Here is a 13,095-nt window from a genome sequence, read left to right on the forward strand (position 1 = left end):
AGCGCCTCACAGCTTCAGCCTACCAGAGACTAGGAATCCCGAGGAATTGGCCCAATAGGAAAGCATTGCTAGAGGAAAGACTGGGCTGCAGGTTGATGCGGGGCGGAGTCACCCACTGCGGGTTTAGGGACGGCTTTGGTGCTTCTGAGAGATGTATATGTGATTGTCTACTGGACACCTTCCTCTGGGTGAACCTGGAACTTTCTCTCAAGACTCACCTCCCTCAGCCAAAGTGGTGATTTTTCTCAACTGTCACTGCTCCATCCTTAGATTTTCCTAATTCCGTCTCCGTGAGGGAAGACTAGAGACAGTTCCAAGAAAGCCTTACGATCTGCGCTCAGAAACTACAACTTCCAGAATCCTTTGCGCGCGGCTAAGAGGCGGAGATTTGGACGCTGTCTCCGGTTATGGGATGAAATGGCTGAGGCCTCGAAGTCTCCGCACCGCTTGTTGTACAAGCAGGTGGGCTCGCCCCCCTGGAAAGAAACTTTCAGGCAGGTGAGTCTGAAGTTTGAGTCGTAATCACTTCCATAATCTGTCCCAAGGATCTCTGTCCCCTGTGTGCTCGCTTCAGCATTGGTCGTGGAGCAGGTGCCCGGTGTGCCTGGCCAGCGAGGTGGATGTTGAACTCAAGCGTTTTGCTGTAGGATTGGGTCCTGATCGCCACCCTTTGCCTCCCGGGCTTTTGGCCGGAGTAGGTGTTATTCTATCCCAGGATTCGACTTTGTTTCCTATTTTAAGTGTCATGACAGCAGTAGCAACACCATCACCTGACGTTGGGCTACAGAGGGAAGCAGTTCATATGATTACGTCGTGTGAGATAGAAGTTATTTCTCTTCTGAAGAGTCAGAGGAACAATAGTCACTGTTAGGAGAGTTGTACTCAAGTAGTTCCTTCTAAGAAGTAGTATCTCTCTGTTCAGCAGTCTTTAAAGGAATGGATGTATTCCAGAAGAACAACTCAGAAAAACCATCTTAATACTGAAAATGTGTGTAGTAGTGTTTCTCAACAGGGAATGCTGACATTTTGAAGGAGAAAGTTCTATTATGGGAGGTTGTTCTGTACAATGTACAACACTTAGACGCAGTGTTCCTTGGCCTCTCTACCTATTAAATGGCATCAGTCAATGGCAGTTCTTCAAGCAGAGCTGTAACAATCACTTGGGGACAGAAACTGTCCAGAGTTAGGGGTGGAGAGATGGCTCAACGTTAAGAGTACTTAGGCTTTTGCTGTAGACCTGGTGGCTGTAACTCCGTTCCAAGGGGTCTGTCTAGTGCCATCTTCTGGCCTTGGTGTGCACCAGCACTGGTGTAGTGCACATTAACTCATATGGGCACAGGCATATACACAGACCCCACCCTAAGGGTTGCAAAGAACTATCGTACCAGAACATTACTATAGCCATGTATACAGTTGCAGGAATTTAGAAGCCCGAATAGTTAGTCTGTGGATACAGTTGCTATGTATCCAACTGCCTTCATGCAAGATAAAATATGAAATAAAGGAATCTGGAGACACAGGAACTTAAATTTTACCCATCTGTGTTTGGATATGAAATTTTGCATCTTGAATTTTTTTTTTTTTTAGTGGAATTGACCTTTTTCTTCTTAAACAATACTGCCCTCCCTTACCTCCCCAGGGATGTCTGGAGAGAATGAGAAACAGCCGGCACAGGCTCCTGAACAAGTACCGCCAGGCTGCAGGAAGCACGCTGGGAACAGCCTCAGACAGACTTCTTGTGCAAGAAGTCATGGAGGAAGAGTGGAATTCTTTTCAGTCTGTAGAAAACTGTCCAGAGGTCAGTCAAGGATCTCTGTAGCCAGGGGATTACTCCATGAAGAACTGGTGACCTCTTTGTATCTGTTTATCCAGGGCCTTTCACTCTACCCACTTCCCAGACCCCAAGCTTAATTCTAACAGTCATTTGGCTCAGGGTTTTCTACTTCCATTCAAAATATATTGATGGTTCTACAATATAAGATACATACTAGGCGTGATGCATCCTTGTAATATAATAACTTAGGAAACTAAAAGGAAAGATTTTATTCTTGTTTTTTCCATTGGAAATTTTGACTCGCTAAGTGTGTTAGGGACCTCTCTTTTGTGTGTGTGTGTTGAATTTTTTATTATTATTTTATTGGATATTTTCTGTATTTACATTTCAGATGTTATTCTCCCCCTTCCCCTTAGGGACCTCTCTTTAAAAAGGGTGTCTTCATTTTGATTCCAGTTGATCAGAGTGTGGAGTTGTGTGTCCACAGAAAACCCTTTACAGTGCATCAGGAAAGGCTATGGGTTGGCATCAGGATTTAGGAATTCTTAGTTTTACTAACCCACAACTTTTACTCTGTTTCTTTGAGCCTTAGTTTTTACTCTGACATAAAATCGAGACGATAGCCCAAGCATTGTGAGACTTTTATGTTTGTAACAAAACATGAAAACCTCTGAAGCCATCAGAGCACTGTGTAATAGTGATTCACTTCTGTGTGTCCTACAGTATGTTAAGTGGTTAGTTAACATCACCACAGTCAGTGCTTACCATAGGCCTCCCAAGTAGGTCTTATTCCAGCTTTACAAAAGCTAAAACAGCTTTTCAAAGACCAGACTTTATCACACGGTCAGTCCTAAAAGGACATTTACTTAACTGCTGCCTGATTTTTGTCTCCCTTAAATCTGGTGCTTTTGTACTTTGATCATTTGTTGTTAGCTCAGCTTGGCCACCTTACCAAACTGTCAGCAAGTTCTGCATGTGGACTCGGCTGATTTTGTCCTGTAAATCTAGGGTCTTTGAGGCAGCTTCCAGTTATAGATCCCTATGGGACAAGGTGGCCGATTAATATTTCATATGGCATGAGCAAGCACCACTTTCTCTCTGCTCTGTCTCCGTTTATGCCTTGCTCAGGGATTAAACCCAGGCTCTTGCATGCTAGGCAAGCGCTGCTCCACTGAGCTACACCCCTTGCCCTCCACTGTCTTGTAGCTGGAATTGCCATTGGACCTGGCTGTGCTGCAGGACATCGAACAGGAGCTGTGCAATGAAGGTAATCCCAGGGCATAGTCTTTCCTACAAGCACCTACTCTAATGCTGGCCTTGGCTTTAGGATTAGTTGTTTTAGTTGTTTGGGTGTTAGGGACTAAAGCCAGGGATTTGGCTGTGGAGGGAAACACTAAAGTTGTATCCTAATAACTAGAATTATTAGGTGTTTGTTTGTTTTTGAGACAAGGTTTCTCTGTGTAGCTCTGCCTGTCCTGGAACTTGTTCCGTAGTCCAGTCTGGCCTTGAACTCAGAGATCTACCTGCCTCTGCCTCTGAGTGCTGGGATGAAAGGAGTGAGCCACCTGGCAGGATTATTTCCTGTTCTTCTACCTCCATCATCAGTTAAGCATCCTGAAATCTCTGATGAACTCTTAATTGCTGGCTGCCTGTCTTCCCAAAAGAGATTCTAGGGTTGTAAATTCTGTGCCAGGAACTTCTTATTCCATGATACCATTTCCTCCATCCTGACTGCTGGGAAAGGTGGGATCAGACAGAATAGGAAATGTATCCTCACAGGTCACATAGTCATCAGTCAAGTTGGGGAGCAGCTCCCATATTTATTTTCTCCTACCTTTTGTTGCTCTGTTAAGCTTAGCACTGTGGCTTGTGCCTGTAGTTCAAGCTACTTGTGACTTAATGTAGGAAGGTGGGCTTTCAGGAAGATGCTTGAGCCCTATAGTTTCAGGCTAGCCAGGGTAGCATAGCTAGACCAACCTTTTTGGAAAGAAAGTTTATAGTAAACTTGTCACTTTGTATACATGGGCAGATCTTTACATATATACCCAAGGGCCATCTTTCTTATCCATTCTTTATTGTGGTAACAGGACCTGGCTCCCTCTGATTGCCAGAAAAACTGTGAGCATCTGCTTCTTGAGCTTTGCATAGCCCTGTGTAGAGTTCAGTTTTGCATCTTTTGTCACGGAGACTTATTCCACATAGTTTCATCTTGACTTGGTTTCACATTTATCTGTAAAATAGAAATAATAGACCTGCCCTGTGGATACAAGACAACCTTGGGCCTTTTGCCTTGCAGAAAAGTCCATCATAAGCGAGTATGAGAAGGGCTTACAGTTTGATGAAAGTTGTTTCAACAACATGTTGGCTGAGTGGGAAGCAAACTCCCTCATCTGTCCTGTATGTATGAAGTAAGAATTTTAAAAAGCTTTTTAGTGTTATGGGATCTCATCTACTCCAACGTATGTATGACCCTTCTGCCCCCTAGTTTATTGACCAGAAGGTAGAGGGACCCAGGTCTTGTTACCACAATGATCTGGGAATCCTAATTCTGTCTCTAGGTACAACCTGAGAATCTTGAGCAACGTGGTCACGTGTCCGTGTGGCCTGCACATCCCATTTCAGGTAAGTGTCCACACCGATTCCCCACATACAGACTGTACTAAAGGCCCTCTAGTGGGAGGTTGGAGTCATTCATGCGCTTGCCACTGACAAGAAAGCCAGCACAGTAGCTGGAGAGGAATGGGTGATTTTGGCTTATGGTTTCAGAGGGGACAGTCCATCATGGCAGAGAAAACATGGCAGAGTGACTCCATGGAGGTTGAAAGCCAGGACTCATTATCTTGGCTAATAGGAAACAAGACCTGTCCCTAGTAGCCTGTGTCCACCAGAAAGACCTTATGTGTTTTGCCTGCATGTGTGTCTGTGCATCATGTGTGTGTCTGGGGCACTGGGGGTAAGAAGAGCATGTCAGATCCCATGGAATTGGGGTTAGAGGTGGTTGTGAGCTGCCAGTGGGTGCTGTCACCCAGGGTCATCTACAAGAGCAGCAAATGCTCTTAACCACTGAGTCATCTCTCCAGATCCACTTTTTTTTTGTTTGAGGCCGAGTCTAGTAGTAGCCCAGGCTGACCTCCAGCTTACTTGGAGCCCAACTTCTGATCCTTCTGACCTCACCTTCCAGGTGTTGGGGTTATAGGCTTGCACCACTCCATCGGGGCCTATACTGCCCTGGGCATGGAGCACAGTGATTCACGATTGTTAGGTACTCTTTACCACCTGAGCTACATCCCCAGTCCCCAGCGGCCTAAAGCTCCAAAGCATCAGACTGTTAGTTGATTGGTACAAGGATTCAGCTTTTGAGCCTGTTGGTTATGCAGTCTTTAAGATTAGTTGTGGTTGCACTTTCTTAGTCAACAGACTTGACAGAGCAGAAGCTTCGCGCCTGTTTGGAAGAAAATGTGAATGAGCACGGTGTACACTGTCCCCACACCCCACAATTCTTAGTCACCGGTGGAACAGAAGAAAAGCCCAGTCTTCAGATGATCTGCCTGGTGAGCCTCCATGGGATGTAGGAAGTTGTAAGAGCCCATTAACAGTTGGTTCTGTTCTCCTCTTGGTGGAGAGGCATAGAAACATGGAAATGGTTCATACATTTTTTTTGAGGTATTTACTTCATAGAAAGTGTAAGCTGGGTGTGGTGGCACTTGTCTGTACTAGGGAGTCTGAGGCAGGAAGAACTTAAGGCCAGTCTAGGCTACATAGTGAGAACCTGTCTCAGAAACAGAAGCTGGGTAGTCAAGACGGCTCAGTAGGATAGAGCACTTGCTGCCAAGCCTGTGTTCAATCTGAACTTGAGCTCAACCCTTGGATCATGTTGTGGAAGCTGAGAACTGATTCCCACATGTTGCTTGTTGTGTTCCACAACATATGGTGTGCTTGTGCATACACACAGTAGAATTAAAACATATGAAATGAGTAACTTCAGTCAAATAGCCTGATAAGAGAAGGGAGGAATAGGTTTAGAATTGTGCCCAACTTTGGTCTGGAAACTGGAGACTGACCGAACTGCATGCTTTTGTTAGATAAGCAGCAATAGCTGGATCTCTATGTATCAGGTCATTGTCTCAAGTGCCAGATCACCACCCTGGTGCCACTTTTGCTCAGACCTGAAGCACAGTTGAGCAACACCAGTTTTGTCTCTCAGTAAACTTGCAGATGTCTGGACAAATAACTCAGGTGTGAGGGACAGGACCACAGGAGCTACCTGTCTTAGAAATCTCAAGTGTGCTGTGAGAATCAGTACTAATATACATGACATATTAGAATGGCTTACAGGTCCTAACCAGGAGCAACTAAGGCCGCTTGGACTGCTGAAGTATGCCAGATACTAAGAACCTGACCGCTTACATAAAGTTGTCCAGTATTTTTGGGCTTCAGTTGTACCTGTCACCATGTTTCCCTTAACACTGCTGGAGTTACCTGTTCGTCTTCGTTTCTGAGAGCTAGGACAATGTTTCTCCCACTTGTTTACTTATTTTTATCCCCACTGTATATTATTTCTTCCCCAATGAGTTGGTACATAAGAAAATGTGTAATGTGTTTCTGTGGACCCACTAACGTGAAAGGAGAGTCGAAGAGGCACAGGCCAAATGGCCTCAGCCTTCCTAGGAAATGCGTGCTGTGCTGATGGCTATGAGAAGTGCCTTGCAAGCAGGAGGGCCTGAGTTTGGATCCCTAGAACCCGTATAGAAAGCCATGTAGGCATGGGCCACCTATAAAACCTGAACTCGTGAGGAGCTACTTGAGAAAAGCTGGTTACTAGCCAAACAAGGAACTCCAGGTTCAGCTAGTCCTTGTGTCAGCAGAGCAACTGAGGGAGACACCTGTCAGCCTGAGGCCTGCACACACAAACGCACATCAAGAGAAATAAGCACAGATGGTGAACTTATTTAATATTCCACACAACACACACCAGCCATGTAAAACTTCAAATGGTAGCAAATGTTTTGTTTTTGAAACAAGGTCTACATAGCCCTGATTGCCCTGGGACTTGCTATATGTACCTGCACCTGCCTCTCCAGTGCTGAGGATTAAAGGTGTGCACTAAGTCCTTTTAAGACAGTTTCAAGTAGGTGGAGAAGTGGCACAGTGGTTGGGAGCACTGGCTGCTGTTATAGACATACAGACAGAGGCTGCACTCAGACCTAAGTAAATCTTAAAAACAAATGTTTAGTTCCTGACCAAGTACCAGAGTTGGGAAGAGAAGAGCAAGCAGGCAGGCATGACTATGTATGCCGACAATCCCAGCTACTAGGGAGGCTGAACTAACATAATTTGAGCCCAGCAGTTCAAAGATCAACCCTGTTGGACCCTGTAATGCAAAAACAGTAGTGTAGCCAAGTGAATGGCAGTTTGAGAGGCCAGTGCTATGAGAATTTTCAGACTAGCACTGGCCTGGCTAAAGAGACCATTGAGTAAGCATGTCACCACAAAGATGAGAAACTGGAAGGAAAAACAAAACAAACAAAACTCTTGAGCAGGCTCCAAGTTCAGTCCACATCTGAAGTTTTCAGAATATCACTAGGCCTCAAAGACACATCAAGAAAAACTGGGCTAAGATCCAGTGAGACTGACTTAGAATATCTGGTAAATCAAGCCCCAAGCTGTCAGGTTCTGTTTTCCTGAGGGTACTTGGTCTTAGCTTATAAGCTACACTGCTGGTGGCTTCAGTTGGCACAACAGGTCCATGAGAGCTGTTGTTTCTTTGATGAGTATTCCAGTGAATCAACTCATATGGTTCTACCTGTAGTACACGTCAGGACTGCTGACAACTTTAGGCCATGTAAGACCTAACTATGTGTAGAATGTAACTTACACTAACTTGTTTTGTGCTCAATACAGGGTTGTGACGCTTGGGCTGTGATCCTGTAGTTATCCTGACCTCATACTTCACCAATGGGCTGAGAACAACTCATTTCCTGAGGGGGCCCCTGTATGTATGAGCCTTTTGAATATAACCAACTTTGTATTAAAACTTTTCAAACATCTCAACTCTTGTGTTTTGATGTAGGGTGAAAGAAAAGTCCAAACTTTCCTGGAGGAGATAGTCAGATTTATTGTCCATCCTCATGTTATACAAAAATCTACAAATAGCTTTGTACAGGAAACAAAGCCCAAAAGAACAGTAAATGGGGGTGTAACAGCAACAATTTAAACTTGCCCCCCCCCATATATTAGGATGACGGCCATTTTAAAGCACAATTCTGATGTCAAGGTAGCTTTTGTTCACTGGCCAAAGCTTGCCATTTAAATTAAGGCCTTCAGTCTCTGACAGTTCTACTGGCTCTTGACAAAGCTTTTGAGGTCCTCAAGAAAGGTGATATATTCCTGGTGCTCCAGGGCTGTGCTGAGCTCCACCAACTCATCTGCAAAAGTGTTATCCACCCCTCGGTCTGCAAGGAAGTCCATTAGGTGGTCATACAAGGCCTGGGGAGAAAAATATTTACTAGCTTAAAAAACAATAGAACAAAACCGAAAGTGGTCTGGCAAGGTCCTCCAACCTTCCCATGTGGTCCAATGCATGTGTGCAAACATTTTATCCCCTCTTTGAACTAGGACCCTTTTCTGCAAGCCAAGCACCCCCCACCTCAGCCAGCACTCACCCAGTCCAGGGAATCTGTGTTGAGTGTGTAGTTTGTATCCCTCCACTCAGAGTCTCCAGTGGCCTGAAAGCTAACTTCCTTGATAGAGAAAATATCACTCTCGGCCTCATCTTCGTGTCCGATCTGAGAGAGGGAGCAGACGTAAGGGAAGGACAAGGAGGCTCTGCAGCTCCAGCCCTGTTCCCACCCACTCAGTCCTCCCCTCCCTGTCTAGGTCACCAGATCTTTCCTGTGTATGCTACAAGAGGTCAGAAGACCACCCTACCAACCTCATCCTCAGGATAGTGACAGTCCAGTACGAGGGTCTTCTTGCCATCAATCTTTGTAACTTCAACCACAAAATTGGGAGTTGACGTCAGTTCTGGCTGGAGAGACAGGAGTAAGTCAGTATATGCCAGTGCTGGTAGGGTGCACACCAGTGACCTCAGGAAGTTCAGAGTGACTGATAGCCAGGGACAGTAGGTTATTATTAGCCATTTTAGCCTTAGGGTGTGGATAAGGCACTCAAAATCTTCAAACATAACATGGTTTTAGAATGATACCTGAAGTCTAAGCACAGGCATCATTCTTCAGGGCTGTCTCTGCTCCCACACACTGCAGAAGCAAAGACCGAGACCTCCTTCCTTCCCCTGACTGTTTTGGTGCAGGACCAGAGCCTGGAACATACGGGCTCTAGCTAAGTGGCCATCTTAACCAGAAATAGTGGCAACTTCCTTCTACTGTGACCCAAGGGATGGGCCCAGGCAGTGGATACGGAGTTGGGTACAGGCTAGGGCACAACAGGGAACTCGGCTCTTTATACTTGTCTGTACACAAGACTGATATCTACTCAAGTCAGATGGCCTGGGTTCCTATGGCCCTCTCAGTGGTTGGCTCCTAGGCCAGCTATTTCTAAAATATCCCAATACTATCTAGGCCCAGTCATGAGGGTCAGCAACATAAGGGAAAACTCTCAACTGGTCAGATGTTAATGTCTAAGGCTAAGCTGGCACGTGGTTCACCCAGTAAAGGTGTTTGCTACCAAGGCCTGAGGACCTCACATGGTGGAAGGATGGAACTGCCGTTCCTACAGGCTGCTCTTGACCTCTACAAGCACACACATAAGCCCCAAACATACAAATAAACATAATTTAAAGTCTCTCAGCCCCACCCCTAGCCTTCCTATTTTGGTCACATGACTAGTGTTGACTATCATCTTTCACACTGAAAACACCCCAAATGATAGCCTCTGGATCCTAAGTACCCCCCACTCTGCAGCACAGGCCAATGATAAAGCCTAAGCCCTGCAGGGGGCAACACACTCTACAAATGGGGTCCATTCACAACTCCAGAGAAAACTCTCGGAACTACCGCATCACAAGGAGAGACATCCTTCCCCTTTCCCTAGCTGGAGAATAATTTTCAAAAGAGCAAAAATGAAACAAACAGTTCTTGCTTTTTAGGACAGAAAAACTGGCTGGCTTACCTCCTGTTCTTCAGCCTTCTGCCCCTGTGAGGGCTCCTCCTCACCATCAAATGTTGGAGGGATGCTGTTGTTAATGTTGAAAGTGACAGTGATCCTACAAGGGCAAGTAGAAACACACTAAAGTACAATGTTAACCCAGCCATAACGGGAGAGGAAGGCCTGCTGCAGTGAGGCAGGTGCCAAGGCACACTGAAACAATGTCTCCATCAGAGCTGCACAGGGAATTAAACAGAACTTAAAACCAATACATCCACTAACACCTTCTGAAGTGTCCACACCAGTTAAGAGTTGTGGCTGTAGCTGCTAGGCTGGTGTCCCGAGGTCTTCCCAAGGAGGCCGATGGAGGCTGACAGCCATCTGCAAGGCAGACTCACTTTGCACAATCACAAACTAGGAACTGAAACACCAAGTGGCTTCTTTCCCTTCTGGGGAGATTCTGGAGCTCAGGCACCCTGTGCATGCTTGGCAGAAGTTCACAGCTGCACCCTGACCCTTTTGTGATTGTAAGAATTCTTATGTGATAGCACCAGGTCTAAAGTCAGATAAAATTCCTTTGCCTGGAAGCAGAAGTTCTGGACCACATAGATTCAGTAGGCTCAACCAATCCCACCACTGCTCAGCCTGGCCTTGAACTTTCTAATCCCCTTCTAATCTCCACACACACCTTCTGCTAGGCTAGTAGGCCCCCACTGGACAAAACTGCCCGTCTTGTACTTAGTGCTCCTCAAGCACTGAGGATGGACCTAGGGCCTCACGCATGCTAGAGAGTCCACATAAGGAAGTCACCTAAGGAAGACTGGGTGAATGTGTAACACAAAACAGCAAACAAGGGTTGAGCGGTTTTAGGGGTACCAGGTGTGGTGGCACATGCCCCCAACTTCAGCACACTGCTGTCTGAGGCAGGACGGAAGAGTTCTAGGCCATTCTGCTACACAGCAGCAACACAGAGACCCTGTCTCAAAAACAAATCCGTTTAGGAGAGGGAGAGCTAAGCTTAGCTAACAACCTTCTACCTTTTTGGGGATGGCCTTTCTACACTGTAACTTCTTCCTGTTACTTAAAAGTCACATACCTGGCATTTTTAACTATTATAAACACAAGCCAGATGGGAGTTCAAAACAAATGAATTTATCAGTACTATTAAACATCAAAAACATAAAGAAAACTTCAGTGCTTAAATCCAGACTGGGCACAGCATCCCTCATTAATAACCCAATGACTGTGTTTGCTACTCCTGACAGGCTTCCCTCTACATACTCTGGAGCTGCTTCCAGTCTCTTTAATAACCAAGCCATAAAAGTTTCTAGTCATTCAGTGAATGTAGTCCCTGAAACCTAAGAACTTTTCCAAGTAAATGCTTTCTTAAAAGTTATTTATTAAAGCACTGAGCCCAAGTTCAGACTCTTCTGGGGACGGTCAGGACAGGGATTCCTGACTTGGGAATCCAGCATACAATCCCTGGGCCAGTACTTACTTTTCTCCAGCAACTTTGCGCAATAATTTCGCCTCTGTGCCGTTCACTTCCAGCTCCCAATCTCCGGACATCTTGGGAAGGGACTTATGCTTCTGGATCTTTTTTTCTTCCTTAATTTCATCAGTCAAGAATTCAACAAAGGCCTTGTCTCCTAAAAGAAAAGCCAAGATGATCCAGAGAGAAAAGCCAGTTGCTTTGACCAATAGACGGGCTGTGTCTAATATTTTCTTGAGGCTGTTCTAAGATTGTAGCCCAAATCATGCCTTAAAACGTTCATTTCCTACTCTATAAAAACGCCAGGATATATTTACCGAGCTGAACCGGTATTTATCGTGAGATGGTTATTTCTCGTCATGGACTCATTACTATTACTTCCCGTGTAAAACAAAAGAATTCCCAACTATCCTCTTCCACATCCCACGTAACCAATAGCCACACTTTAAAACCACGACCCTATGAACTTTGCTAAGCCACATTTTCAAGAGGCGAGAAGGGGGCTCTGCGATCTTGAGAATCTGTTCCAAGCTGGGTCCCAGCACTCCGACTAGGGCGTGTGAATCGTACCTTCCGTGTGCAGAGCGCCACAGCCGCACGCGCAGGGAACCGGGGGCTGCAGAAGACCGGAGCGCCGGGCGGAGCCGGCTCGTACGCTGAGCAAACCGAAGGGCCGGAGGCATGGCCGGGGCGCGGGCTGCAGTAGATTCCGAAGCGGCGGGGCCGGGATGGCGGCTCGGAGGCCCGTGGCGGCGGCGCCCAGGGCGCGGGGTACGCAGCGCAGCAGCGGGAGCATCGCGGGGCGGACACGTGCAGAGGGAAGGACGACCGGGCCAAGACACCGTGTGACCTCGCGCGCCGCCGGAAGCTCCGCCCTCGCCCGGGAAGCGCTTTCCACGTAGAGACTGCAAGCACCAGGCCGGACCGCGCCCTCTGCTGGGAGCCGCCAGTGCAGCCCGAGGGTCTTGACTGTTCTACCTAGGCCATCATTTCTCCCTTGCTGCCCATTGTCCCCAATTCACCTGCTTTTCTCAATCCACGCCACCTTTGTTACTTCGTGGAATACGCTCAGGTCTCATCCCAACTGGCGCCAAATCATATATTCAAAGTTCACTTAACAGTCTTCAGAAACCGCCTAGTTCTGGAAAGCTCAGGCTGACCTGCATGCAGCTGCTGTGGTGTGGGCATCCGGGCTGCGACATTAGACCCAGAATCCCAAGAACAGGATGAAGGATTTAGGTTGGAAACCTTTGCACCCCGCTAACAATTCATGGACCGTTTTTTTTTTAAATCTACTTTTAAAAAATATTTATTTATTATATACAAGTACACTGTAGCTGTCTTCAGACACACCAGAAGAGGGCATCAGATCCCACTGTGGGTCACTATGTGTTTACTGGGATTTGAACTCAGACCTTCAACAGAGCAGTCAGCGCTTGTAACCACTGAACCATCTCTCCAGCCTCATCATTGGCCAGTTTTAATGGACCACCATTTTCCTGGGAGCAGAAATACATGGCTTACATCATCACATCTAGGTTAAGAATAAAGGATAGCAGGCTGGAGTTATGGCTCAGTGGTTAAGAGCATTGTTGCTCTTGCAGAGGTCTAGAGTTCTATTTCCAGCATCCACATGACTTCTCACAACCATCTAACTCCAGTTCCAAGGCAGCAGATAGCCTCTCTTGACTTTCATGAACAGCAGGTACGAATGTGGCACACACAT

At 46.4% G+C, this 13,095-nt stretch overlaps 2 protein-coding genes across 2 annotated transcripts; one reads left to right on the top strand and one right to left on the bottom strand.

The window, feature by feature from the left end:
* Window positions 1-261: 261 nt before the first annotated feature.
* RPAIN (RPA interacting protein) lies at window positions 262-7,825 on the top strand. The gene is made up of 7 exons (XM_080922915.1): window positions 262-498; window positions 1,640-1,798; window positions 2,981-3,041; window positions 4,071-4,182; window positions 4,333-4,396; window positions 5,185-5,325; window positions 7,676-7,825. Exons 1-7 carry the CDS (start codon window positions 418-420, stop codon window positions 7,703-7,705), a joined length of 648 nt encoding a protein of 215 aa, XP_080779041.1. The 5' UTR covers window positions 262-417; the 3' UTR covers window positions 7,706-7,825.
* A 39-nt stretch (window positions 7,826-7,864) lies between these two features.
* C1QBP (complement C1q binding protein) lies at window positions 7,865-12,228 on the bottom strand. The gene is made up of 6 exons (XM_080922918.1): window positions 11,940-12,228; window positions 11,376-11,526; window positions 9,902-9,995; window positions 8,706-8,801; window positions 8,437-8,559; window positions 7,865-8,260 (listed from the first exon to the last, which is right to left on the bottom strand). Exons 1-6 carry the CDS (start codon window positions 12,163-12,165, stop codon window positions 8,111-8,113), a joined length of 840 nt encoding a protein of 279 aa, XP_080779044.1. The 5' UTR covers window positions 12,166-12,228; the 3' UTR covers window positions 7,865-8,110.
* Window positions 12,229-13,095: the final 867 nt, after the last annotated feature.

This window comes from Micromys minutus, assembly GCF_963924665.1.
Source record: "Micromys minutus genome assembly, chromosome: 10".
Classification (NCBI taxonomy): Eukaryota; Metazoa; Chordata; class Mammalia; order Rodentia; family Muridae; genus Micromys; species Micromys minutus.